We start from the raw sequence: 26,568 nt of genomic DNA on the forward strand, positions 1-26,568 counted from the left end.
ATTTAAAATTTGCTCAGGCTATCAAGCTTAAATGTATGGAAAACAATGAGGATGGTTCAAATCAATTGCAAAAGGTGATGGGCAAACAGAATGGCAGACAAGTGACAGATGGAATTTAATATAAAAAGTTAAGCTGATACATTTTGGCTCACTGCCTGCACCGGTCCCATTGCAATTGTAGGCATTTCCCAGTCCCCTGCAATGTTTATGGAATTGCAATGTTTATCAACTTCTTATGGAACTCTGATTCACGGTCCCTCAGAGGTGGTCTGAACCATAGTCTGGACTCAGAAACCTTCTGAAAGATAAATTCAAAAGGCCTTACCCATGTTTCCCTCCACTGGTCCCTCATATTCTCCATACCTATCCATGCCCCTCCACCCACCCCCAATTGTCCCTTACAACCACCCATTCAAACCTATGCACAGCCCCAATGGCTCTCATAGCTTCCAGGGCAAATCAAAGCACATCCATGCCCATTCACCCAGTATGCACCAAACCACCAAACCCTATAGTAAAAATGACAAAAGTTTTTGAAAAGCGCTTCATAATTTTCTTTAAAAGGTCTGCTGTTACTACAACCCTATAAAAGTTTCAATCAACTAGGCTTCAATCTTGGACATAATGAGGAAGGAAAACCAACCAATGTTTACACTCTAATGGCTATCTTGCTGTAGCTGCTGGTAAATGCAGGTGAGGGGGAGAATGATTTTCACATGATCTAATAAGGCAGTATTTTCATCCTGGTAGTGGGGCGAAGGACAGAGATGTGCAGATGTGTATTTTTGTGCTGTCGGCTGGCATGCCAGTTTGTCAGCACTAGCCCTCGCCTGGGCCATTTACTCAGAGGCCATACTGGAGATGGAAGGGCTACTGCCTGCAAGCAGCGGGTAGCCAATTAAGGTCAGCTAAAGGCCAAATTAGGCCAATTATCAAAAGGTGACTGAAATTTTCCGGTCAACCCGAAAAGGATTAGTGCTCCTGGTAGATTCTGAGGTCCTTCCATACTGACCACAACTGCAGCTACAGGTCTTCCTGTTGGAGATTTCCTCTATGGTGGCCCAACGTCTGTAGTAATTGGTATTTTGGATATTGTTACAGTTTGCTGAGGAGGTATTTTGCGATGGAAGTCCCCTCCCTCCCTCATCTCCCTTATCTGCAACAGTAACCTGCAGCTCTTTCCATGCCAGGGGGCCTTCGATATGCCTTCCATCTTTGACAGCCTTTTCCTGATGGCGAGTATGCCTTTTGGCCACTAATTGGCCAATGAAGGCAAAGCTAGGCTTCCCACTTCACCCTAATGATGGGCTCCTGACCCAAAATGCAAAATCTTGTCTCAACAATCCAATTCAAATCTGAAAATTGGCTATTAGAAGCAAAAGCTGCTGAGCTACTAGTAATTGAAAGCATACAGGAATTAATCCATCAGGAAAGGAGGTCAAAGATAGGAGCAACAAAATTGAATTGAGGAAGAGGTCATTTTTAAAGCTGTAAGAAGCAACAAATTGACTCATTAAGTTACCTTTTATTGCACACAGACCAATCAAGGCACTGTAACAATGTATGTCAGCCCATATGATGGATCCAGAGTACAACCTTGAAAAATAAAACAATTATCGAATAATCTAAAGCAAGAGAAAAAATGTCAAGTGACACAACTGTAAGATAAAGACACAATAAAAACCACAGCACAAAATGCAATGTTATTCAGTGCCGCATTCCCTTTGTGTCACAGTTTCAGGAATTTGCAAAAACTCTGTTTCCAAACCTCTGACGCTAATTGCTTGCCTGTCAAAAACAAAATATTTGTTGTGATTTTGAGAAATGTTTACTAACCATTTCATCTCAGCTTGTAGCAGCATAGCTCCATTTCACTTTCTACTTCTGCATCAGTCTTTGTCAGGTTATCGTCACTTCTGATTGTCAAGTGCAGACAATGACCCAGTGGCCCTACTTAATACATGTAGATAGATGCAATAACATTGGACCTAATCCTCGACTTGCAGTCATCGTTTCAATATTAAAATGGTCATTTATTGTTCTTTGTGCACACATGCTATAACTCCCCCTTTTTCCATGTCCTCGTAAATATGCTTGCAGTCATCTTGACATCTATTTCAATCATTTACATGCCATCATAAAAGTGTTTTCATGCTGGAAGTGTGCCATTTGCTTTATTGATAAAGACTGACATATAGTTGTCCAGGGCCATCATCTTTAACAGGATTAGACTGTGCGTGTATTTCAGGAACCCTTCCCACAACTAGAGTGCAGTGTCCATGTGGCCTAACCACCAATCTTTTAAGGAGTGCTTGCTGCTCCCTGGCTCCATGGCAGTCCCAATCACTACAGTCAGACTCTGCTCAAACATCTCCCTGACCTAGCTGCCTCCACCCACTTGCAAATCCCTGCCACCCCACAATCCCGATTGCAAACCATCCTCCTCCATCCCCCAAGGATCTTGCTGAGGGTCACTGGTGGAGGCATATCATTTCAACAAAATTTAATTCCGTTTTGATGACAAGCAAGTGGGGACATGCGGTAGGTGTCTACACCACATTGATCTAATGTAAATGTAGTCCAAATGTGACTCAGACCGACCAGTTCACCAATCAATCTCTGTTTCACCAATTCCACCGTCCCATAACCTTCACTTTTGAAAATATTGCCAATACAGATCCTTGGAGTATGTCACACTGCGATGCAATGTTAATTATAAAATTGTTGGGATGTACTTAATTAATCTTGCAGAGTTAACAGGTTTTTAGACACACATACAACTCCCACAGAGTGATCTGGAGAATGCATTGTAAGTTGTAATGTGCTATATCACCACATTGCTAACCCCATCACATTTATTTTAAATGATTCAGTTGTATTAATTGTGAGATAAGTTTTCTTTTGTGTGTATTCTTTTGTGTGTATCAAATTTAAAATTTCCTTTGCATAAATTTTTAAAATGATAGGAAAATATTCTGGTTTTACACTTGCGTATGATCTGAGACTTTGCACCATACAATTGGATAGAAATCTAAAGAATAAAAAAAGTGCAGGTGCTGAAAATCATAAACAAAAATAATGCTAAAAGCTGTCAGCAGGTCAGGAAGCATCTATGGAAAGAACACAAGGGTCTGTACCCGAAACCTGAACCTGTTTGTATGTCCACTGATGCTGCCTGACTTGCAGCATTGTTTTGTTTTTGTTATGGAACATTGCAGGTGAATGAACAGCTTGGAAAGTTAATATTTCATCGAAAACTCTGAAAACATGATGTCAAAGTAAAAGCAAGTACTTCCAAATAAGATTACAGAACTGTAGCACACATCATTTTCATGAATTCAGAGCAGATTACATCAACAGTCACTCAGCATTGACAGCCTGTTATGTCTGCAGCTGGAAGTATACAACCCATGTGTCAGCTGCATGCTGCTGTCTCTAAAATTTAACTGTCTATAAAATATAGCTGAAAGGAGCCTGGGATAACATGAACTGACAGGTCACAACTTTCCCGCCCCTCCTAAAGTGCCACAGCGATGGGTATTACACCAATCCAAATACCCAATGAACTCCTGTGCTCCCCCCACCTTGTTCAAGCTAAACGCCGGGGAAGTAATAAACTTGGTCCAAACAGCCAATAACAGCATCTTAATGTGCAGAGTTGTGTCTGACCATCAGTGTAGGTGTCTGTAAATATTAATTAATTAGCATTGCATGTATTGTAGTGTGACCTGATAAAGTATGTTGATTTTGTGCAAATCAATTAAATTTATGGGAGGGGTGGAACAACTTGTTGAAGGAGCTGATGGCCTGTTTTCTTGTTGTTTTGTGCTTTGTCTGCCTCCTCTATTGGGAGAGGCGCTTCACTGCGCCATTTTGCTTCTCTTTTATTGACAGTGTTTGTAAGTGCACTGAACTATGTTATAAAAGCTGTGAGTCAGAGGGAAAATATGGGGAATATGCTTGCATAACCATATTCATCAGCCTTATCCCAAAGACAGGTTTGTAGACCCACGTTTTTATGAATCTATGATGCCATGTTCTGGAGTTGTGTGTCCTGTGGCATACAGATTCTAACACCTAGTTGACTACATTAATTAATGTAAATACACATTTAAACCCACTAGTATTTTAAAAGTTATTTAATAACATATAAAAATAGTTGGATTAATGACTTTATTAAGGAAATAATCATTTTTTAAAAATACTTTAATTAAACTTGATACGTACAACAGCAATGAACCTGACAACTCGAACGAAGAAATCTTCCAAACGCAGAAAAGATGTACTTTGAAAAAAAAATGCTTGCAGCATTTGTACAATAGTTTTAGTCTGGTTAAAGCCAGCCATAACCAAATGTTTCATTTTGAATTTATTCCTTTCTAACTGTTTGAGTTTTGAAACATTGATGGATAAAATGGAAGGACTGATGTGCAACCATCTCAGACTGCCTGCTACTGTCAACATCACTGATGTATCAGATCACTTTCTTTTTGCCACCTTAAAATGAGTATCGGATGATAGGAGGATGTTCTATTCTAGACTGCACTGCAAATCTGTCTGAAAGTAATTTCTGCAGCTGCTAGCTGTTTGAAATGAAATGATAAATTATTAGATGACAGAGAATATCATATTTAGAATTCACACAGTGCGCTGGGCTTGTCTCCCAGCAATGCTTTCATTTTACTTGGATAGTTGATTGGCCACAGACCTTAGGTTCAGACTATTGCAGTACCACGCAAACTAAAACTTTTCTGTGGGGTATTAACGAAATGGAATAATTGAAATACATTTTTTTCATTGTTGTCAAGTTTATCGTGCAACTGGATAAAACAATCGTAGCATTTCAAGTTGACTGATATGAGCCATCTGAAATATAACTGAATGAGTCTTTCCTTTCAAGCTGAAGTTTGTTCAAATATTAAAAGTTTTGCTTCAGCTATTTCAAAATGTTAATGTATTGCTTTCAAATTAAACAACACAGAATAGAATGTGACAGTGATATAAGCGCGTGACAAAACTGGTTAAGCCAGTGTCGCTGTGTGCAGCTATTCAAAAAAGATCACAAACCCCAGATAGTCATTTAATAAAACAAAATGAATAGAGTCTAGTGTATCATCTACCAACGGAAGTATTATTCCCAAAATCAACATGCTATAACCGGCAAATTATCATTCGGCTCACCAGTAATCTGCCCTCTTCCTTTTCCTATATTTGAGTATAACAATAAGGTTTTGTGTTCATCAGTACAAAAATCGATTATTTCCATCTCAAATACTTGATGCAACATGTCCACATGATAATGCTTTTACGCTGAATAAGGGACCTTTCTCAATAACCTCTTAAACTATTCCTTCATCCGTGGGGGGAAATACAATGGGCTAAAAATACTTCTTCCTCAAATGAAATCCTGCAATGTAACATCCCATCATTAACATATTCAGCCTGCAACCAGTAATTTGTAAAATTACAATATGTCTGACTCATTCTGGATATATTAATTAGTCTAATTCAGTGTTTTTGAAAACTAATTAAATAGATTCTAATTGTACAACAGACAAGAGCTACATTATGTTGTAAAAATGTTAGCTCTACCTTTTAGTTCCATTAAATTGCATTGCAGATGGCATCAACCTAGTTTTATATTTGCCCTGCTGGCTTTGTTATTGTTCTATTTTAAAGGATAAAGTTTCAGTTAAGTGTCATGCAGTCCAATTCACCTGTGATGATAAACATTTGTATGAAGTACATATTGGCCTGGTGTCTTGTTATTCTTGGTCCTGTTCAGCATAATTGTGAAGACCTTCTTTGAAACCTTTCAGGAGTGGCACAATGGTTAGCACTGCTTTTAAAACATTTTAGAAAAAATTTAGACTACCCAATTCTTTTATTTCCAATTAAGGTGCAATTTAGCGTAGCCAATTCACCTACCCTGCACATCTTTAATTTTTAATCTTTATTATTGTCAAAAGTAGGCGTATATTAACACTTCAATGAAGTTATATTAACACTTCAATGAAGTTATTGTTAAAATCCACTAGTCGCCACACTCCAGTGCCTGTTCGGGTACACTGAGGGAGAATTCAGAAAGTCCAATTTACCTAACTAGCATGTCTTTCGGGAATTGTGGGACGAAACCGGAGCACCCGGAGGAAACCCACGCAGACACAGGGAGAACATGCAGTCTCCGCACAGACAGTGACCCAAGCGGGAATTGGACCTGGGACCTTGGCGCTGTGAAGCAACATTGTTAACCATTGTGCTACCGGCTGTGAGATCCACATAGTGGTTATCACTGCTGCCTCACAAAGCCAGCGACACAGGTTCAATTCCGACCTTGCGTGACTGTATGTGTGGAGTTTGCATGTTCTCCCCGTGTCTGCGTGGGTTTGCTCCGAGTGCTCCGGTTTCCTCCCACAATCCAAAGATGTGCAGGTTAGGTGGATTGGCTGTGTTAAAATTGCCCTTAGTGTCCATGAATATGCAGATCAGGTGGGGTTACGGGGACGGGCCTAGGTAGGGGTGCTCATTCAGAAGGTCGGTGCAAACCCAATGGGCCAAATGGCATTGTAGGGATTCTGTGAGTACTTCAGTTTCTTTGAGTACTTCCTCTGTCTGCCCACACCACCCAGGAAATTCAGAATGCCCATGGCTACCTCTATTGATACAAAATTGATAAATTAATCCAATATATCCATATTTGTCAAAACATTTTTATTCTTTCAGTATATCAGAAATACTCATCTAATACGACATCTATATTGGAGTGGATAATCAGATCCAGTTTTATAATTGTGTTGTATATTCAAAAGCCGCATTTAGAATATGTTTTAGTTGTCACCATGATCAGCGAACAAAAGCGCTTTCTTTCCCAACAAAATGGAAAATTAGATTCATGATATTTCAAAAAAATTGAGGTTGGTCATCTCAGATGCAGAACAACTTTATAAAGTTACTGGGCTGGATTCTCCATTCCTGAGGTTAAGTGCCGGAGCGAATGGAGAATTTGCGGGTGTTTCACGACAGGAATATCAACGCGAACATCCTCACCGATTCTGGTACCGGTGAGGGGCTAGCACTGGCACCGCGTGAAACGCTCGCGGATCGTGCCAAAAATGGCTGAAGAATGGCAGAGTCCTGGGCCGCGCATGTGCAGGGCTGATGACCTGCACCGGTCGTGCCGTAAAACGACGCCGGCCATGCTTGAAACCTAACCCGCCAAGTGCGACCCCACAGCCCACCCCTTGGCCAGTCCCCCAGCCCTAGCAGAAGCCCCCCGCTGGGCAGCGGCACGGATCCCAGACCACACGTGGCCCACGCCATCGGAAACTCAGCCCATCGGGGCGGAGCATCGTAGGTGTGCCGGCCGATGATGCGCCAATGGCGTTGCAACAGCGTGTGCCGTGCGTCACTATGACACCAATTTGGAGGGGACGGAACATGGCGGACCGGCATCAAACTGGTGCCGGCCCTGATTCCAGCGTTGGAATCCATTCTCCGCCCGATCGGCGATCACGATTTTGGCATCGGGCTATGGAGAATCCGGCACACTATTTTTTAATAATCGCAAATGGCAAATTTTAAGCCGTTGCTGCAGTTCTGAACTTAGTTGCATCATGTATGATATTAATTTACAAAAATCCTGGAAATAAATTAATTTAAGGTCTCCCTTGCAGTAAGTGTTTGCCCTTTGGCATGTCACTTCAGATCGCAACTTAGGCAGAGATCATTATTGTTATTGTAACCTAGTTCTTACAGTATGAAGAGGTGTCACACCCACATCTTTCTGTGAGGGCATACCTTCTATTACGAAGCTACAAACAAAGGATTAACACATTTGCACAAAGTAGGGAAATCTGTTGAGTAAGAACATTCTATAGAATTAAATATTATTTTGAATGATTTGCCTGTGTTGGCAAACAATAATGAATTGTAATTGAAGATAACCCCTGTTAAAAGATAACCCTGGTCTACGGCAGCCTGGTCTAATATTTTTTGCCCGGACAAAGGTGTCCAATTATACAGTCATTAAGGCTCATTGGTGCAAAAAAAATTTGGAACAGGAGAAAGACTAGAAAAAGAAACCCACTGGTACAGCTTGAGAACGTGAGTGCATTTGTTCTGCTCCATAACTGCAGCTCAAGAGACTAAACTACTGACTCAATTCTTCAATTCACAATTCTAGAAGCACGATTTATAAATTCCAGTATCACTGCTCACCAAATCACATGGTAAAAAAAATCACTTCCTTGTTTCATCATATAAGTCTGCCATTTATTGTTATCTGCTGCATGATGTCAGCTGATACAAAACAAAACAATCTTCAGTTTCTATGCACTTCCTATACAGTGTACTTCATGGTACAGATGAATTGAGAGATGGACCTGATGTTGATCCTATTGAAGGTCATTCTTTTTTACTCTTTGAGTAAGATACTACCATATAATTCATGGTGCAAGAGGAACTAAGCTACTAGATATTAGATTAGAAAATCTGTGAGTATTTGCCCAAACAAACTCCTTTCAAGCATTTAACATTCTTGGAAAATAGATTATCTGCCAGGTTCTACCTCGGTAACATTGTTTACCTCTGGGCTTAACCCAAATTATGTGCTGCTGGAACCTTCATCTATTTTCTACTATAGACATCTCAATTCTTGATTATTCTAATGTTCCCCTTCCTGGTTTCCTATCCTCCACTATCTTCAATCCTTCCAAATTTCTGCTGCCCATGCCCAATTTTGAAGCAAGTTCTGTTTATCCGTTAACCCTGTCTTTGTTGACATATACTGGCTTGCAGTACCTCATGATTCAATTTTAATATTCTCATCCTTGGGCTGAATTTTATCCCCCAAGGCGGGAGCGAGCAGTGTCGGGAAGATTCCCATCTCCGCAAAGCCGACTCGGGAGCAAGTGCCCCGGAACGTCCGATTTTCATTCTCAGGGGATGGGTGCTAACTGGTGTCATCCTGCCCCCCTGCCCCCTGCCCCCCCCCCCCCCCCCCATTCCCCCACCACCACCCAGTTTAGAAATAATGTAGAGGCAGCAACAAGGGCTACAGGTACCCAGATGGACTGATTAAAATGCCTGCATCAGTACTTTGGGATTTCTTCCCAGTTTCAATAAAAAAAGGGAAACAAATAAAGCCTTCTAGCCATTACCTCTCACAATCCCACCACACCCATACACTCCCATGCCTACTCCTGCCATTTAATGCCCCAGCAGACCACCCCCACTATGATCACTCATACCCTCCATACCAACCTATGTCACATCCAACCAGACCACCATTTACCCTCATAACTTCCATGCCAGCTATGCATACCCAGAACCATGGCCCTTTATATCCCCTATTCCAACTTAGTGCCAACCCATGCCTCACACCTACTCCTCTCTGCCCTTACACCTCCATGCCAACTTACCTAGTATCCACCATTGACAGTCATTGGGAGTCATGAAGGGTTGAAATGAAATACCTTTCTAAATGTCTGTTACAGACTCCTAACATTAGAAAAAACACTTTCCTTCATAAAAACATTAAATATATTTAAATTCTTTCAAGTACTTACTCCGTTATAAAAACAAACATTTTCTTCATATACTTAATCCTCTTTGAAAACAAACATTTGCATTCGTTGCCCACATCAAAGACTTTAAGCTAGGTGGGTGTGACAATCAAACTGTGAATTTACAGGCCCCCCACTGTGAAAATGATAAATTGTGCAATCAGCCAAGCAGCATTAATCGTATAAAACTAACCCTCAGGTCTATGTCAACAGTCAGCTAGTGAAATTGTAAGAAGCCCGGCAGGCTGTTTTTTTTTCAAAAATTTAAAGGGTTTCAGAATTTAAATGACACAACAGCTTGACTGTTCCACTGAGCTTATCGACATTTTAGGCATATTCATGTCTGCACTTAACAATCCAAAAGGGCATCTGACCTCTCCCAAAGGGGCAATCTAGCTTTCCCAAAGAGGCCTCTGGCCTGTCCCATAGGACACCTTACCACTCCCAAAAGGGTACCCTACCTCTCTGATAACTCTAGCAGCTTTAGACCTTTTCTTCAAATATATAAAACCCACAAATTGTGTTTTGGACAACCCCAGTTACAAAAATTGTACCTGTTTGAAGGCAGCAGCACTTTTCTGTATGCATGTGCCTCCTTGAACCAAGAATGTGTATACTGCAACTCAGCCGCTGACGGAAATGGTGGGTGTCCGGTTTGGGGGTGAGGCTTGCAGAATCAGGACTCGAGTTCTATTTTAGCTTAGGCCCGAAGTCCAACCGGTTTTATGAAAATTCGGACTCTTGTGTTTAAATCTTTGCTTGGCCTCTATCTTCTCTATCTCTGCAACTTTCTCTAGCTTACAATATCCCCTGAATTATTTGACTCATCATTGAATGATATGCCTTCAGCTGCCATGATCCCATTACCTAGAATTCTTCTCTGAAACACTTTGCTTCTCCCTCCCTCTCCAGCTTAATGGCTCTTCTTAAAATTCGCCAATTTGACCAATGTTTGGTCACCGCTCCAAATATCGGCATATATATTGGTTCAGCATCCACTTTCTTCTTGCCTTGGTGCAATTTTCCATGTTCTATGAATACAAATCATTGCTTCAGTTTGCGAAAGATAAACATAGAGCCAATCTAAACACAATTTTATATTTATTTACAAAGACCAAAACTCTATTGGTTGTGGCCAGGCACCAATGATGGGCCCGGAAACCGGGGGGTGGGAGGGGGTACATTTTCCAGCTGTGCAGTCAAAGGGATGAGCGTCCGCCCTCAAGAACCAGAAGGTTGGCAGCTCAGCAGCACAGGGAAGCAGTGACTAGTGGCAGGACTGCACACAGCAAAGAGGAGTGGCAGGACTGCACACAGCAAAGAGGACACCTTGGGAGCAAGCCACATTCACAACCAAGTAAGTGGGGCCTGGGTACATCATGGCCTGCAGGCATGGCCCCAGCAAGGAGGAGGGGAAGTGTTAGTGATGACAGAGGAGGAAAGTTGCCGTGGAGATGTCCATTATCACTGGAGTGCCACTTAGTGGGCCATTGAGGGCCCGCTGCAGAGCCAGCAGGGAGACTGCTATGTTCACCAATTGGTATGTCCATACGGCACAGGACTTATCTAACATTGGTGAAATGCCAGCGATAACAAAAGGCCCTTAAATTGCCACTTAAGTGGCTCGATTGGCCTTTGGGTGGGAGGTTCATCTTCCTCCATTCCCCTTGCTGGCAAAATGCCATGGTGACAGAAAGGCAAGGGACACTTCATCTCTCCCATGACTTGCCATCTTATGGGCCATCATGCTTCCTCACCAATTCCTAGAAGGCTGGTAAAATCCAGCCCTAGGTTACATATTACAAAAATGCATCTCCTAAACCAACCAACACAATTGTAGTCTGCGTCTATATATAGAGGACTCAAGTGAATGCACTACTAATGCCCATCACTTGCATAAAATGAAACATATTAATATGTAATTAACCAACTTAAAATTAATATATAGTGTAATGAACTGGACAGAATCATTGAAATTTAATGTAACTATTCTACCCTTCTCCCAAATCCAGATTGACTTAATAACCTTTTGGCAATCTTCAAAGATTTGTATAGATTTTAATTATTTTCAAGTGTCTACACCCTCATCCTAGAATAAAAAGAAATCCAGATAAAGGAAAGCATGAAAATCTATGAAGTTTTTGGACAGAACCCATTCTCTTCAACAAAGAACGCAACTGCACATCTCTTCTGGAGTCAGACCCTAAATGTCAACTTTGACCTGCCATATTCACATACTTATTTCATTCAGATGTAAATATCTGGTGCCACAATTGGCACCACACCTATGTTCTATCTGTTATGCTCTCGAGACAGGCAGCGACATCCTACATTAATGTTGCAATGAACAGAAATCAGTTCCACTTCATTCTCACCTTGGCGAATTTGCTGTTCAGGTTGTATGAGCTCCCACTGAAAGGCAGGTGTGAGGTTCATTTGATCATTGAAACGAGGGCATTTATGTCCTTAATACTCTTTCCCAATGTGCTATATATCAAGCCATGCCGAGAAAAGTATGTTTAATGCTCCTAAAGTTGGAGTGTTCAGATGGGTGGCCAGTAAAAGGGTGCAGGATGGTATGGAAATTGGCATTTCAGTCTGCCTTACTTCTCATTGTTTCACTCCCTCCAGGCATTTTGTAGTCCCCAGTCCAAAGATACTTTCCACTTCCCCCCTCCTTGACATTCAAGACCCATTGGATTTTTCTTGGCATGTCTGAGTATTTCAGGCTATATTTACACCGCCTCCACACTTCTGCATATTGAAATTACCTGACTCTGCAATTTACGACAATGCCAGCACTATGACCTCATTGTGGTAAGTGGTCTATTTTGGGTCCCATGTCCCACTTGATCTCTAGATTCCACATAAATCTCCTCCATTAATTATTTCCTTCATTGAGCCTGAACACACATTTCTGTGTACTCTAAGGTATATCTGAATCAGCCAATTCAACTTTCAGAAGCAACATTCCTTCCAAATTGATTTCAGTGGATAAACGAATAAATGCCCTTTATATTTCTAATTGAACACATTAGAGACCGGATTAGCAATTTGTAAAAGCTTTACTTTTAAATATATATAAAATACATTCATGCTGAAACAATTGGCAGAATTCTACAGGCCCATGCCGGTGGGTTGGCAGTTGGGTGGGAGGTAAAATTCCCCAGGAGGCCTTCCCACCTGCTGCAACTTGTCTGCAATTCTGTGAGAGGAGCTTGGTGAGCGAGGCCTCAGGTAGCCCACCCACCTTTGTCACAGTTGAGACCTTTAAGTGGGCAATCAATGGCTACTGAAGAGCTACTTCCCACCTAGTCGCAATTCTGAGACTGGCAGGAAGGAGGTTACTCTGCCCAGCCTCAGGCAGGACAGGGGGGGTGCACTTCCTTATGGTCCCCCTCCCCTGTTCCAGGGGAAGGGACCTGAATGCTCCAGGTACTCCCTATCCCTGGCCTTTCCAATCTCACACTTGCCACCACCCGCACCTCTCCTGAGGCCTTCCCTCCGTGCACTCTAAGACCCCTGCATCCATCTGGTCCTGCTTTTCCCAGCACACATAGGGATTGCATATAGTCTCAGCAGTGGCCATCACTGTTTGTGGTGCTGCTGGGACTGCAGAGCTGCCGGCCTGTCAGATTGCGGGAAATTCACTGAGGCAGGACTTCCTCTTGAATAAGGGGTGGCCGTCCTGCCTCCAACCAGTCAACGCTCCTCAGAGTATACATGGCTGTGTAGCAGTGAATATTGGCAGCGTTGTGCGCAGTAACCTTTGTGGTGGCGGGGCAGGAAATTCCACCATCTGACAAATCCTGCCCAGTATTAAAGAAAATGAAATAAATGTATTGGCTGGATCAAATCACCCAACTGCTGTGAAATACCATACTCCCTGCTTTTAATCTTGACAAGCAGAAAGCTCTCCTTTGAAATTTGAAAGTGTACTATCTGATTTCTGACATCTACAAGAGTGATGACCCATAGATATCACTCTCCATTAGTCAGACTCCTACTGTGTATAGAATTGATCCTTTTTTTTTAACACTAAACAGCCAGGAGTGTCCAAAGATAGGTACTGCATCAGTTTGCTAAGCACTATTCGAGATTATTAGCCTTCTGTTTCTTCCTAGTTCCGAGAATGTAGCTGAAAAGGATGAAAAGTTGAATCAATTTTTCCCAGGCTTCGAATCCAAGATATTTTGTATCCAATTTAGCACTCAGCTAACTGAACTGACCTGGCAATGTGCTGATTTTTCCAGCTTCTTGTATATTGAAATAAAGTGTCTTAGTGTGTGCTCAGCTGGCCACCAGGTAATGCTGTGCAGGATCTCTGAAGTAAACATATTACTACTGTGCTTGACTTTGCACTGTGCCAGTAAGTAAACACTCTGTGATTATGCCTTATTCCAATAGACGTTGTTACAGCAGTAGGTTTGGGGCATTGTGCACCATAAAAGGAACTGTAAATACTGAAACTGAACAAGTCAATCAATAAGTGAAACAGAAAGCATGGCCAAGGTTCTTAAGAGATGGACTATCCATCATAATAAACAGTCCCATCCAAATTACTACCTTTCTCTTTCAGACTCTGACTACCCAGTGCACTTACAGCACTTTTGTATCTATTTCAAGTATTTCAAATGCTCATATCGAACAATTGATACTGTTAATGCACTGGGTCCTAATTTATTCTATGGTGTCAGTTGACACCTTAAGTCTCGAGAGATATGAGTGATTTACTGTTGTCAAGTGAACCCCTAGTTTGAAGTCTAGTCTCAATCACTTGAACCAATGAAAGTGGTATCAAATTTACATTGAAGCTTTTGTGCCATTGCAAAATATAATTTAAAAAATCAGAGGGGGATATAATTAGGCAATTACATTATAATCTAAAAGAGAGTAGGAGATTCCATGAAGTTTTCAGAGGTCGACTTGCTGCTGATCCAAAGTGAAATAGAATTAACACAAGGGCAAATGTAGCCTGGCAATGGACATTTCTGTACTTAGATTAAAAATCCCACTTCCTATATTTTTGCTTTATTTCAATGGGTATGCAAAATTGTGGCATCCAATCAAAGTAAGGATGTTTATACATTTGGCTACAGGATCAAAGTGATTAACAGGGAGCCACATTATTAAATACAAGCTTAACTAATGTTGTTACAATTTTGATGGCCAGGGGCTGGATTCTCTGCCGTGTGCTGCTGGTAGCAGAGTTCCTGATGCGGGGGAGAATCCAGCGTTGGGGGACTAGACAGGATCGGCGCCGGCAGGTGGAACGGGGGGTGACCCAGAAAAACCCAGGTTGGTATGGGGGGGGGCGGGGGGTGAATTGCGCTCCAGGGTGGGGAGGTGGGGGGCTGAATCGCATTGCCAGGGGGAGGCCGAGCTGTGGGACTTCGTTTTTGGGCCACCTGCTCAAAATGGCGGCCTGATAGTGGGATTCCCTAGGAAATCCCAGGCAAACCACACCACGCAAAAATTTGCATAGCTAAGGATTGGGACTCGCTTCCTGATTTGCACTCTGAGAGGGAGAGCAAATCAGGTGCAATTCAGCACCGGTGGAGAACACAGGGCGGGATTCTCCACCCCCACGCCGAAGTGGCCGCGCCGTCGTGAACGCCGTTGAGGTTCACGACGGCGCGAAACGGCCCCGATCCCGACCAATCCAGGCTCTGACAATGGGCCAGGATCGGGGCTGCGTCATCTACACGCGCCAGGCCTTGTCGCCCGCGTAAAGGCGGCACAGCATAGATGATGCGGCCGGCCCCCATAATGGGCGTCATCCGCGCATGCACGGGTTGGCCGGCGCCAACCCGCGCATGCGTGGTTGCCGTCCTCTCTAAGTCCGCCCCGCAAGAAGATGTCTGACGGATCTTGCGGGGCCGCGGAAGGAAGGAGGTCCTCCTTCAGAGAGGACGGCCCGACGATCGGTGGGCACCGATCGCGGGCCACCCCACATTTGAGGTACCCCCCGGTGCAGGATCCCCCCTCGCACCCCCCGCAGGCCAACCCCCCCCCCCCAGCATTCATGCACCGTTCACAACGGCAGCGACCAAGTGTGGACGGTGCCGGGGGGAACCCGCCGTTTTGGCCTGGCCGCTCGGCCCATCCGGGCCTGACAGTAGCGGGGGTGCCGGAGAATCGCCATTTTGGGTGTCTCCGGCGATTCTCCGGCCTGCGGCCCGCAGAACCCGACCGGGCCGTTCCCGCCACTTGGGAGAATCGCGGGAGGGCGTCGGAGGGGCATCCCAGGAAATTTTGGCGGCCCAGGCGATTCTCCCAACCGGCGCGGGAGTGGAGAATCTCGCCCACAGTCTCCCAAACGGAAAACCCTGCCCCAGATTTCAAATATACTGCTTAAGATATTGGTATAAGGAGGAACTAAAGAAATGGTTGCAGACCAAGATGCTGAGAAAAGTAACATTCCAGATGAAGTGAGAGTGATCACATGTGGTATTACAGTTTCAGTGTTAATTTATTTCTTTGGCATAAGTACATTTTTAATTTTAATGTAATGTCAATCTTCCTTGGCAATGTTTTACAAAGATTTATAGGGTGGTACGGTGGCGCAGTGGTTAGCAATGCTGCCGCAGGGCTCTGAGGACCCCAGTTTGATCCCGGCCCAAGTCACTGTCCATGTGGAGTTTGCACATTCACCCAGTGTCTGCATGGGTCTCAGCCCCACAACACAAACGTTGTGCAGGATAGGTGAATTGGCCATGCTACATTTCCCCTTAATTGGAAAAAAAGAATTGGGTGCACTAAGTTTTTTTAAAAAGACCAATTTTGCAAGTTGAGACGACTGTAGGAGGCCTCCTGTACCAGCAGTGCATCCACAGGCATTTACTTCCAACATTTACATTTCGATGCACCATATTTGAAAGTGTTGCACTAACCCAGTCAGTTCCCTCTTGGTCCACCCAGTTTATTGGACGACATTCCGGGGACATTTCATCTTTGATCCCTGACCCTTGCTGAGTTAATTGATCTCAGTAGGACAGACAGAGCAGAGTGGCAACTGGAAACTGGAAATGCTCAGCAGGCCTGACACCTACTGCACCTGTGGAGAGAGAAAGAATTCATGTTTCAGGTTGTGACCTATTATCAGGTGACCTGAAACGTTGACTCTATTTCTCGCCCCACAGATGCTGCCAAACCTGCTGAATATATCCGGCATTTTCTGTTTTTTATTTCAGATTTCGAACATCTGCAATATTTTGCTTTTGCATTTCCTTTTCTTTTTACAAGTCTCCTCCTCGCCTGTTTTGTTGATCCAAGTGCCCCCCCCCCCCCCCCCCCCAACGAAAGCACCTGAAAAACTTGTGAGAAAAAACTCAATGCAAGTAATTCCATTCTGCTACTCTGTTGGATATTCTTGTTCCTTAAGAGTGAACAACTTTTATTTCCACCCCCCTAATGAACTTGTCCAAAATATCAATATTGTATCACCTAGGATTATTATTCCTGGTGCAAATAACTTGGGCTGCATTTGATGTGCCCTGCTAGACATCTTTTCACCAGGGTGGGGGGGGGGGCAAGTAAAACAGTGCGGGTGGGCGAGCGAGCTCAACCCCATAATAATGAGGGTGGGCAGATGCCGAAATCAGCAACCCACCCATTATATTTTAATAAATAATTATGGGTAAATTAAACTTGTTAACAAGTCAATTGACCCTGATAATCTGCTGCCCATGCCATAAAACACACATTGGGGCAGGCCTCTTTTTTAAAAAAAGGTTTTCGAGGGATGGAAAAGAAGTGGAGGTATTATGTACAGGAAGGGGTTTTACCTTCGCGAATCGGGGACAGCTCCTATAAGTTACCAAACCCTCCTCTTTCTGCCCCCTCTCTTCATAGCCACTGCACACAAAACATACCAGCCATCCTCTCTGCACCCCCTCCCTAAACCGTCCAAACTCTCCCTGCCTCAGAGCATGGATGTGCCTTGCTCTGGGGTCGAAGCTTTCTTGTTCCTAGTTGCAGTCCCGGCAGCGCCCTCTAATATGCCCTTGTCTCGTCCGGGACTAATGGAGCTGCCAGCCAATTGAATTAGCCAGCAGATCCCAAGGGCAAGACTTCCTCCCAAAGAGGGACCAAAGTCCCACAGGTTACGGGGCAGCTTGACGTGGTGCAGGTTGGCTTCATGCTGACTTTGCTACCGGAGGGGGAGGGGGTTGTGATCCATCCACACCCTGCCCCCCATGAAATTGTTGCCCCATATAGTTTTAATCAGACCAATGAAATTCAGTGACTGAAACATATACAGAAATAGAAAGGAGCTAGCAGAACCCTATTCCCTACCCTAGTGAAAACAAAAGTAAAATTGGGTCATGTACTTGACTTAACAAAATTTCAATTTAGTTCAGAATTACAAGATTAAACATACTTTTCTCATCACAATGCAACCAAGTTCATGTTTCTTGAAATATAGGTTAATTAACTATTTTGAAGAAAAGCAGTATTTCTATTTCCATCATGACTGCTGGCCTTTGATCCTCTGATCGTGTTAAAGCTGAAAGGTTACAGTTCTTAACAAAGTAAATTGCAAAACCGTTCAACGTCCAGTTGTTGTCTTACTTTAATTCTCTGTTTCCCTATGACTATTTTATTAGTCCTGATTTACATTACTAGTGAAAGTACTTATGTGTTTAGTATTGTTTTCCTTTTGTTCTTCCCTCAATTCTAAAGTTTCCTTTCTGCCATTAAAATAATATGGAAACCTAGAATTTGATGGGCTTGACTGAACTTCTAAACAGGTTTCAAATACATGACAAATGGTTATTATCCTGAAAAGGTGTGGGAGCATTAATTATCATTGAAATTGAGTTTCTCTGCTTAAGTAACTGAATTTGGCAAATGGTAAGGGCAGAGTTTGCCATTGCTTTGTTCATTACATGCAAGGTTCAAAGGTGACCTGGCTTACAAATGATGGACACACAGAGGAATAGAAAGTAATGCCTATAAACTGACAAGGAATTTACTGCAATGTCATTGATGTTTTAGAGGGGAGAGTCTGTTGGTACCTGTAATGGTATAATTATGATACAGGTGCTTCGCGTAATAATGTTTCTTATTTTCTAACATAAGATTGCGCATACCATGTCAAGAACTACTTCACAATGGTTCAGCATTTATGTCTGCTTACTCTTTCCCAGAAGTGTGTTCAAGCACCTTTTTTAGGTTGTCGGTCATGTCAAAATGGCATTAACTAACAATTCTTTTGAGCAGGTATTAAATAGGTTTGGCCTGAGAATCATTCCCTTTGCTGGAAAACAATCATTGCTATTGAAAGTATTTCAGGGCAAATCTTGAAAAGGAGTGACATTTAATGAACAGTTTATCTCAGAGCCTTACTGATAAGGATACGTGAGTCGATGAAGATAACTTTCAGAGCACCCCACCTTTATTGAGTCTCTGAGCTTTAACATTCTGGTGCATGTTTCCTGGGCTGTGGCTTGACCTTTTTGTATTATGTTTTATTTCAAGTTTACAGGAGGTTCAGTTGACCACTCAATCACTCTGTTAAATTATGTAAAAATCTGTTTCTTGAAATGGGGATGGATATGTTAATAAAGATGGGGCGTACCCGGAAGGCATGAAAATTTGACATTCTGCAATGTGTTAACTGACCTAAAAGATTGAACAGTTTTAACGTATTCTATAGTCTTTCATTGAAGCTGAAATACTGTAAGAAACAAATGTGATCGTGTTTCTAGATCATTCTTTTACAACTTTCTTTCATTTTTCCTTCATGCACAATCATGGGGGCAATTTGTTGACTGACCTGTATGGTGAGCATTCTTTTTTGATACTTTCGGGATAAATGTTAAAGTGTTAATGTTTGCATTCAACCAATAAACCAATTACGGTTACCATCCATTTCAGAATTCTCATTATGTGCTGCTGAGTTAGCCTGTGTTAATGTTTCTGTTCTTCAACATCTATGCTTTTTGGTTGCACAGTGCTGTCCATTTTGTTTGCTCCTGGGAGGTCATTATAATGATCACAAAAGTCCCATTAGAAACCTATTCCTCTACTTAATCATGGACCTTTGCTTTTCTTCATCATGGACCATTCTTGATTTATTGTTATTGTTATTGAAAATAGCAAACAGCCTTTTACTTTGAAGTCTGCAGCAAGATCACTTTGCATTACTGATTGTGACAACACTAATTGTATTAATGGGGTGCCATTATCCTTAAAGCACGGTGGTTGGTGAATGCACAGGGAGAGTAGTTAATTCCAAACTGCCACCTAGTGATATGTTCGTACACAACTTCATTCTAGACAACAGATAGCACTGTCTACAGCATGCATAATCATAGTTTGAGAATTGCTTCAATGTACAGACACCTGGGTGGGATACAAAGGAAATCAGAACTAACAAAGTCCTTTAAGCACTGGTAGACCACTTTCTTTGACACTTGTTAAGATTTTCAACCACTTTCTCTTTCCCAAATTGCAGGCCATAAAAAAATGTTTAACAGTGGCTTGAAACCCCTTCCAGATTCTGTATTGTACCCCTTTGCCCATTTTATCAAATGATACTGACAATAAAAGATCTAAAACCGAGTAATAACTTCCTCCATATTTCATGATATGCCTACAGCAAATCCCACTGGACCAGGTGGCAGAGGCTTCCCAGGAACAGCGGAAGTGATTCGGGAATCAAGCAGCACTACAGGGATGGTGGTTGGGATTGTGGCAGCAGCCGCCCTGTGCATTCTCATCCTCCTGTATGCTATGTACAAGTACAGGAATAGGGACGAAGGTTCCTACCATGTGGATGAGAGCAGAAACTACATCAGTAACTCGGCTCAGTCCAATGGGGCTGTAGTGAAAGAGAAGCAGGTGAACAATGCCAAAAACTCCAGCAAAAACAAGAAGAATAAGGATAAAGAGTACTACGTCTGATTATACAGGAAGCCTGTAAAAAGAAAAGGAAAACAAAAAAAAACTTCATTTTATCAAAAACATGATAAAACTGAGATGTACTTTTTGCAAAGCACACAGGATAAAGACAGTACACATAATAGGGAAGGAAAGACAACAGTTTGTAAAGTAAGCATTAACATTTCAAGCTGGTTGGAGTCTCCTACTTGTTCACAGTGTTTTCATTCGCTCCGTCTTCTCGTTGTCTGAACTTTACTGTGGAGACAACAGCATGAAGCATTCATAAAGAAGAGTATTACAACAGTGCACAGAGAATCTACCTGTTACCCATGAGTTTTCAGCCAAAGTGCTCAACAATTGTGCAACATGACAGAAGTCTCATTCCTCCAAGAAACTTAAATAGACAATAGTTAGCAGACCCTCGACGGTAAAGGGTTTATCATCTTTACATCCATGGGCGACCTGTGTTTAAGTGCTGGCTGCAACATAAGACTAATGGTAAAATAGTATAAAGTGGAATAATCCCTTTCTGGTTGTAAGAAGTAAGGAAAGCCTTAATTTCATCCACAGGAAATGTAAGGCATGGATATATACAGATAAAAGAGAGCATAGATACAATCATTTGAAAATTTTCATGCACGCTAATATGTTATTACATACATTTATACAAACACGTATATGTGCTTTCTGGACTGTGATGAGTGATGTTTTATAGCCTGTTGTATAGACAATGCAAATATCTCTGCTATCCAGACATTTTTTGGTAAACGTAATGTTATAGCTGTAGCTAGGTATAGACAGGTTTGAACTTGTTGATGACGTCTGCAATGTTACAATGTTTTTGCAGCGGTCATTAATAGTCTCAAACTTCTTTTTTAATTTCCATCGTAATGAATGTCGACCATACATGTATGAGGGATACATATGAACGTACATATGATTTAGCTGCATTTTTTGTAATTGACTCAGACAGTAATCTCTTATGTTTTTATGAGGTTTTGTTGTGTGGGAAACAAAGCAAGTTTTACACTGAAATGGTGGCTAATGCTATGAAATCCTTGTAAGGTAAATCAATGGAAATTGGTTTCAATTATTTCACCTTGATTTTTTAAATGTTTGCTACATCCAGTGGGGAAAATGAAAAATGCTAAAAGAAATATCTGACCTTTCAATTATTTGCAAGCCAGATATTGATGTTGCTTAATGTCATGTACTTGTTACATGGAAATCCTCCTAAGTATCTATAGAGTCATTGCAGAAAATACAGTTGCTTATTTGTTCCTATTTCATATTGTTAAGTTTCATCATTTTTTACTTAAATATGTCCCTTATCCCATTTGAAAGTTGAAAGTTTTAACATTAAAGCATCAAAGGTCTTTCATTTTCTAGCTTTGACTAAACAGTCCTATATGTGGAATATTAAAGTATATAGATCTTAAGAACTCATTATTTAGCTTCTATATTATTTTTAGATGATTTCACAGCAATAAACCCGGTTGTAATGCGTTTCAAATCAAATACAAAGAGAATATATTAGTTTCTATGGGTGTACTTCAAGGGAAACCAGCTGAATTGCTCGAAGACCTCCTGGGAGGAAAATAGATGTTCACACATTCAAACAGGAAGGAGGAATTTAAAATTAGCTTTAAACAGCAGGGGCCACAACATAACAGGAATCGTGTATTTTGTATCAGTAGTCACTTAGATTTGACTATAGTCTCCTTGCCAACTGCTACAGCCACCTCAATGACATCTAAAACAATCATTACATTACTCATTTTATGCTATCCACCTCAGATAAATCCTGCCTAAGCAAAACTTATTTTTGATCCCCTTGCTTTTACCTTGGAGAAAAAAAAGTGTTCTCATTATTGTCAGCTTCTGAGGAGCAGATGGGTCCTTAATCACAATAATGAATAATGTCACAGTGATGTGTTCTGATGCGATTTACGAAATTATATTGGGCATTTGAAAACAATAATACATTACCTAAAAAATGTTCATGAAGATTCAACCCCTTTAAATTTTAAATGAATACTAACGTCAGATTGCTGACCATTTCATTCTACAGAACTGTGATGTTTCTACAATTAAAGTCAGTTTTCCTATGTCTTCAGTAACACGAACAAGTCAAACATATTCAAGCTTCCCACACAAACTACTGTTAATGTTTGTGAAATTAGGAAGGTTGGAAAAGGTAATTCTGAACATTTTATCCTTGCTTAATTGTACCAGGAGGAGACTTGAAAATCCCACAAGATCAGGTTTACAAATAACCTTTTGCAGTGAGATCAAAGTCTGCTTTCCCTCTCAATTTGCAGTAATCTGCTGCGTTTCCTTATTATCGTTAGAAAAGTAGGTTCAGAGGTTGCTGAGAAACTCCTCCATACATGAGATTGGTTGTTAAGTCTTGTGGCATTCTGGATTCAGCATGGAACCATAACTTCTGCAGAGTGGTATTCTCCAATAATTGCATTGTTCTGGTGATGCAAAGGTATAAAAGAGGCCCAAGGCCTAGTAATTAATGCAGACAACAGATGAAACTGGGAAACAAATATTTGTTTACTTTAGTTAACCCCATTACTAAACACGCTCATACAATCAGAGATACATTAAAAGTGGCTGTAGGAACTTTAGAGAGCAACTAGACAACAGTAGAATATATCGTAAAGTAATTAGCACTTGACTAACTAGACAGTTTTAAGCTATTCATGTTGCCAAGGTGGTTGTATCCATGCAGTCAACAATTTGGTTTAATGGCTGCACCGAAGCAACTTTTTCTTATGTCTTAAACTACCTACAGCCCCTAGCATGGCAGTTTCCAAATCTCATTTAGGTTGATACTGTTTGGTACTGTAATGTGTTGTGTTTTGGCAAACTCTTGTTTTAAAACTGTATGAAATTTTACTTATGAATGATGCATTTCACACAAGATAAAACAAGCAAAATCATTCTGGAGCCCCATCTTCGAGTGCTTTGTGTGATAAATATTGAAAGAAAATTTTGTTGCAAAAGCCAAGTTAACCATTATTGGAAATGCTAAGCCAGTGGAATTTACTGTTTTTGTTAATAAAATGTTTCTTATAATAGAAACCTTGTGATACACAATCTTTTGTTTCTTCCCTGTTTAACCGCAAATAACACTCAAGGAATTACAACTTCATTGGTATTGGTGTAGCATTTCCATAACATTTTTCTACTTTTTCATCGTTTAATCAACTTTATTTTTTGGTTTGTAACCAAGCCACAGTGAACCATTTAGGATCTTTTTGATGTGACTGTTTTGCTGTATTTTACTGGATGAAATTAAGTTCCAGGTATATTGGGGTTATCACAGGAGATGATTCTAATTCATTTGTACGTATATTTGCTCCTGGGATTGGAAGACAGTCTATAATAACAGAATGTACATTTTACCAGCATCTCAGATATTGAGTTCCTTCATTTACTCATTGTATTTATCAACGACTTTCATTTTACTTTGCAGAGTAACAGCTTTTATCTAAAACTCATTGGGCTGGATTTTACAGGGCACCGTGGTCCCAGGCTACCACCTGCCCACACCCTATCCCCAACCCACCCTATTAAAAAGTTAATGCGGAGGTCATCCACAATCGCAACCACTGTCCTGCAACAATCTAATATCAGGAGTAGTGTTAATTCTCCTTTGCGAGTCCATCCTGCTACCACTGTTAGCGAGGATGGAGAATTTGGAGCGCCATTTGCTGGTGGCGGACTCTCCATTCCCATCACTTGTCAATGCGATTTCCCGTTGAATCCCCCCCCACGCTGCCGGGAGGTTTACCCTACCCTCATTGTCTGCTTAGGGGCTGCAATAGGCCCAAGGAAGAATAACCACCTGATGCCTCCCTCCACCACCCCCTCCCCAGCCCGCCACACCATCCTGTAAAATTTCAGGCATGTCGGAGGTGGGTGGGTAGGCAGTCGGGAATGTCTTTGCTGGATTTTAAGTGGCCCCACTTTTAAATCCATTATGTGCAGATGCCGGCGTTGGGCTGGAATGAGCACAGTAAGAAGTTTTAAATTCTTAAGTAGAGGAGTATAAAATTTAACCCAATGAGATTCCACTTGAAGTGATACAATTGCTTATTTTGATACAAAATGATCATTCTTGCCATTTCCTTTATTACCAATTCCAATGCACCCTGTTACCCTTAACCCTAGTCAAAACTTACTTGATCAGTAGGTAAAGAAATCTCTGTGGCCAAATTTTCATGGGGACGGAGAATTTGGCAGATAGCCAGGCCCGTAGACTGGAATATCTGCCTCCATTTACAGGGATATTGGCCCATTTTTAATGATAAATGTCAGGTCCTCAATCCCTCATTCCTCAGCCCCCACATGCCCCCATTACACACCAGCAGCTTCCATGCCCACCTCATATGTCCTCCATAGCCACTCACCCAATATCAACTATGGAGAGACTTTGAGATATCTTTGAAATGGACATTTAAAAAAATTCTAATTAAATAGAGCTGTCATATTCAAAAGCACTTCACACTTAATTGGAAAAAAAAATCCTCTCATGTATAAAAGCAATTCAAAAAATGTAAATCCCCTCAAGTGGTCAATCTGCTATAAAAACAAATAAATTATTCGACAAAATCAGGTCAAATCAAAGACAGAAAAACCTTTGATAACCTCTTAAAGCTATTAATCAAAAACTGAACACTGCTCTACTGCTGAGATACACAGCTCTTTGGAAACTCAGGCAAGAATTAATAATAGCTCCACCTATCCAAACAAATCCAGGGAAATGTCAACAATAAAGTCCATTTAAACTAAGAAAACAGATGTAATTTTATTCAGCTGCAACAGTTGTTTCACATCCACTTCAAAAGAGACCCTCTTATGGACTGACCTCATTAACTGTATGCTTCATCCGATGCCGGTGCTTATGTAGTTACATTGTATCCCTATTATGTATTTTCTTTTAGTCCCTTTTCTTCCCATGTACTTAATGATCTGTTGAGCTGCTCGCAGAAAAATACTTTTCACTGTACCTCGGTACACGTGACAATAAACAAATCCAATCCAATCCAATCCAAAGTAGATTGGGTGTCAATCAATGCAGCCACTTAGATATTTTTAATATTCAACAGCAGGATAATTTTCTTCAAAGCTAAAGATTGCTGGGCCATCTCCAGAGTCTACAGACTGTGCATTGGATTTACAGGCAATCTCAGAACTCATCAAACAGTAGTGGAAGCAAATCTTCTCCGATTCAGAGGGTCTTCTATGGAAGAAGAACAACATTTCATGACATTAAAGATGCTATATAAATGCAAGTTGTATGTAGTTGTAGTTATGAAACCTTTTGGGTCTGTCTTTTTTACTCATAGCTTTTGTATTAAAATGGAAGATTTTCTCTCTCTCCCTCTTCTCATCTGTAATATGTAAGTTCCCATTTCTGGTTTCTTTAAATCCAAGCTTTTGTTTGAGTTGGGTCTCTTGACCGGGGGTGGGGGTGAGAATCCTGGGATATCGCTGGCAGGTGCTCGTGTAGCAGCTAGGTGTTCTGATGGGAGAGACTCTCCACAGGTCTGAAAGACCGGGCTGTGTGGCAGTGAATCGGCAAGAATATGTAAATTCCAGGGGACAAATTGAATTCCAGCGATGGTTATGTCCATGATGAGGATGAAAAAGACATGAATTTATGTCAGGCCTTTCACCCCCACCAGACCCTTCAAAGCATTTTACCACCAATGCGGTATTTTTTGTAGTGTAGACACTTCGATCAAAAGTATGAGATAATGTGGGGACTCCCGTACTGCGAAAGGGATTCGGGGGAATGTAGGTGGTATGGTAGCACAGCGATTAGCATTGTTGCTTCACAGCGCCAGGGACCCAGGTTCGATTCCCGTCTTGGGTCACTGTCTGTGTGGAGTCTGCACGTTCTCCCTGTGTCTGCATGGATTTCCTCTGGGTGTTCCGGTTTCTTCCCACAAATCCCAAACGATATGCTGTTCGTTAATTTGGACATTCTGAATTCTCCCTCTGTGTACCCGAACAGGCGTTCCCGGAATGTGGTGACGAGGGGCTTTTCACAGTACCTTCATTGCAGTGTTAATGTAAGCCTACTTGTGACAATAAA

General features: G+C 41.6%; 1 protein-coding gene across 38 annotated transcripts in view; it reads left to right on the plus strand.

Moving 5' to 3' along the window:
- nrxn1a (neurexin 1a) overlaps positions 1 to 23,561 on the plus strand; it is a 2,579,010-nt gene extending 2,555,449 nt beyond the window's left edge. For 36 of the 38 annotated variants that reach the window (XM_072507900.1, XM_072507883.1, XM_072507882.1 and 33 more), the window contains one exon: positions 20,170 to 23,561. In XM_072507900.1, the coding sequence (XP_072364001.1) occupies positions 20,170 to 20,474 (305 nt within the window). In that variant the 3' untranslated portion in view covers positions 20,475 to 23,561. The remainder of the gene's footprint in view (positions 1 to 20,169) is intronic. The other 2 variants (XM_072507972.1, XM_072508016.1) reach the window with 1 other exon arrangement.
- The last annotated feature ends 3,007 nt before the right edge of the window (positions 23,562 to 26,568 follow it).

The sequence above is a fragment of the Scyliorhinus torazame genome, chromosome 1, assembly GCF_047496885.1.
Source record: "Scyliorhinus torazame isolate Kashiwa2021f chromosome 1, sScyTor2.1, whole genome shotgun sequence".
Taxonomy (NCBI): Eukaryota; Metazoa; Chordata; class Chondrichthyes; order Carcharhiniformes; family Scyliorhinidae; genus Scyliorhinus; species Scyliorhinus torazame.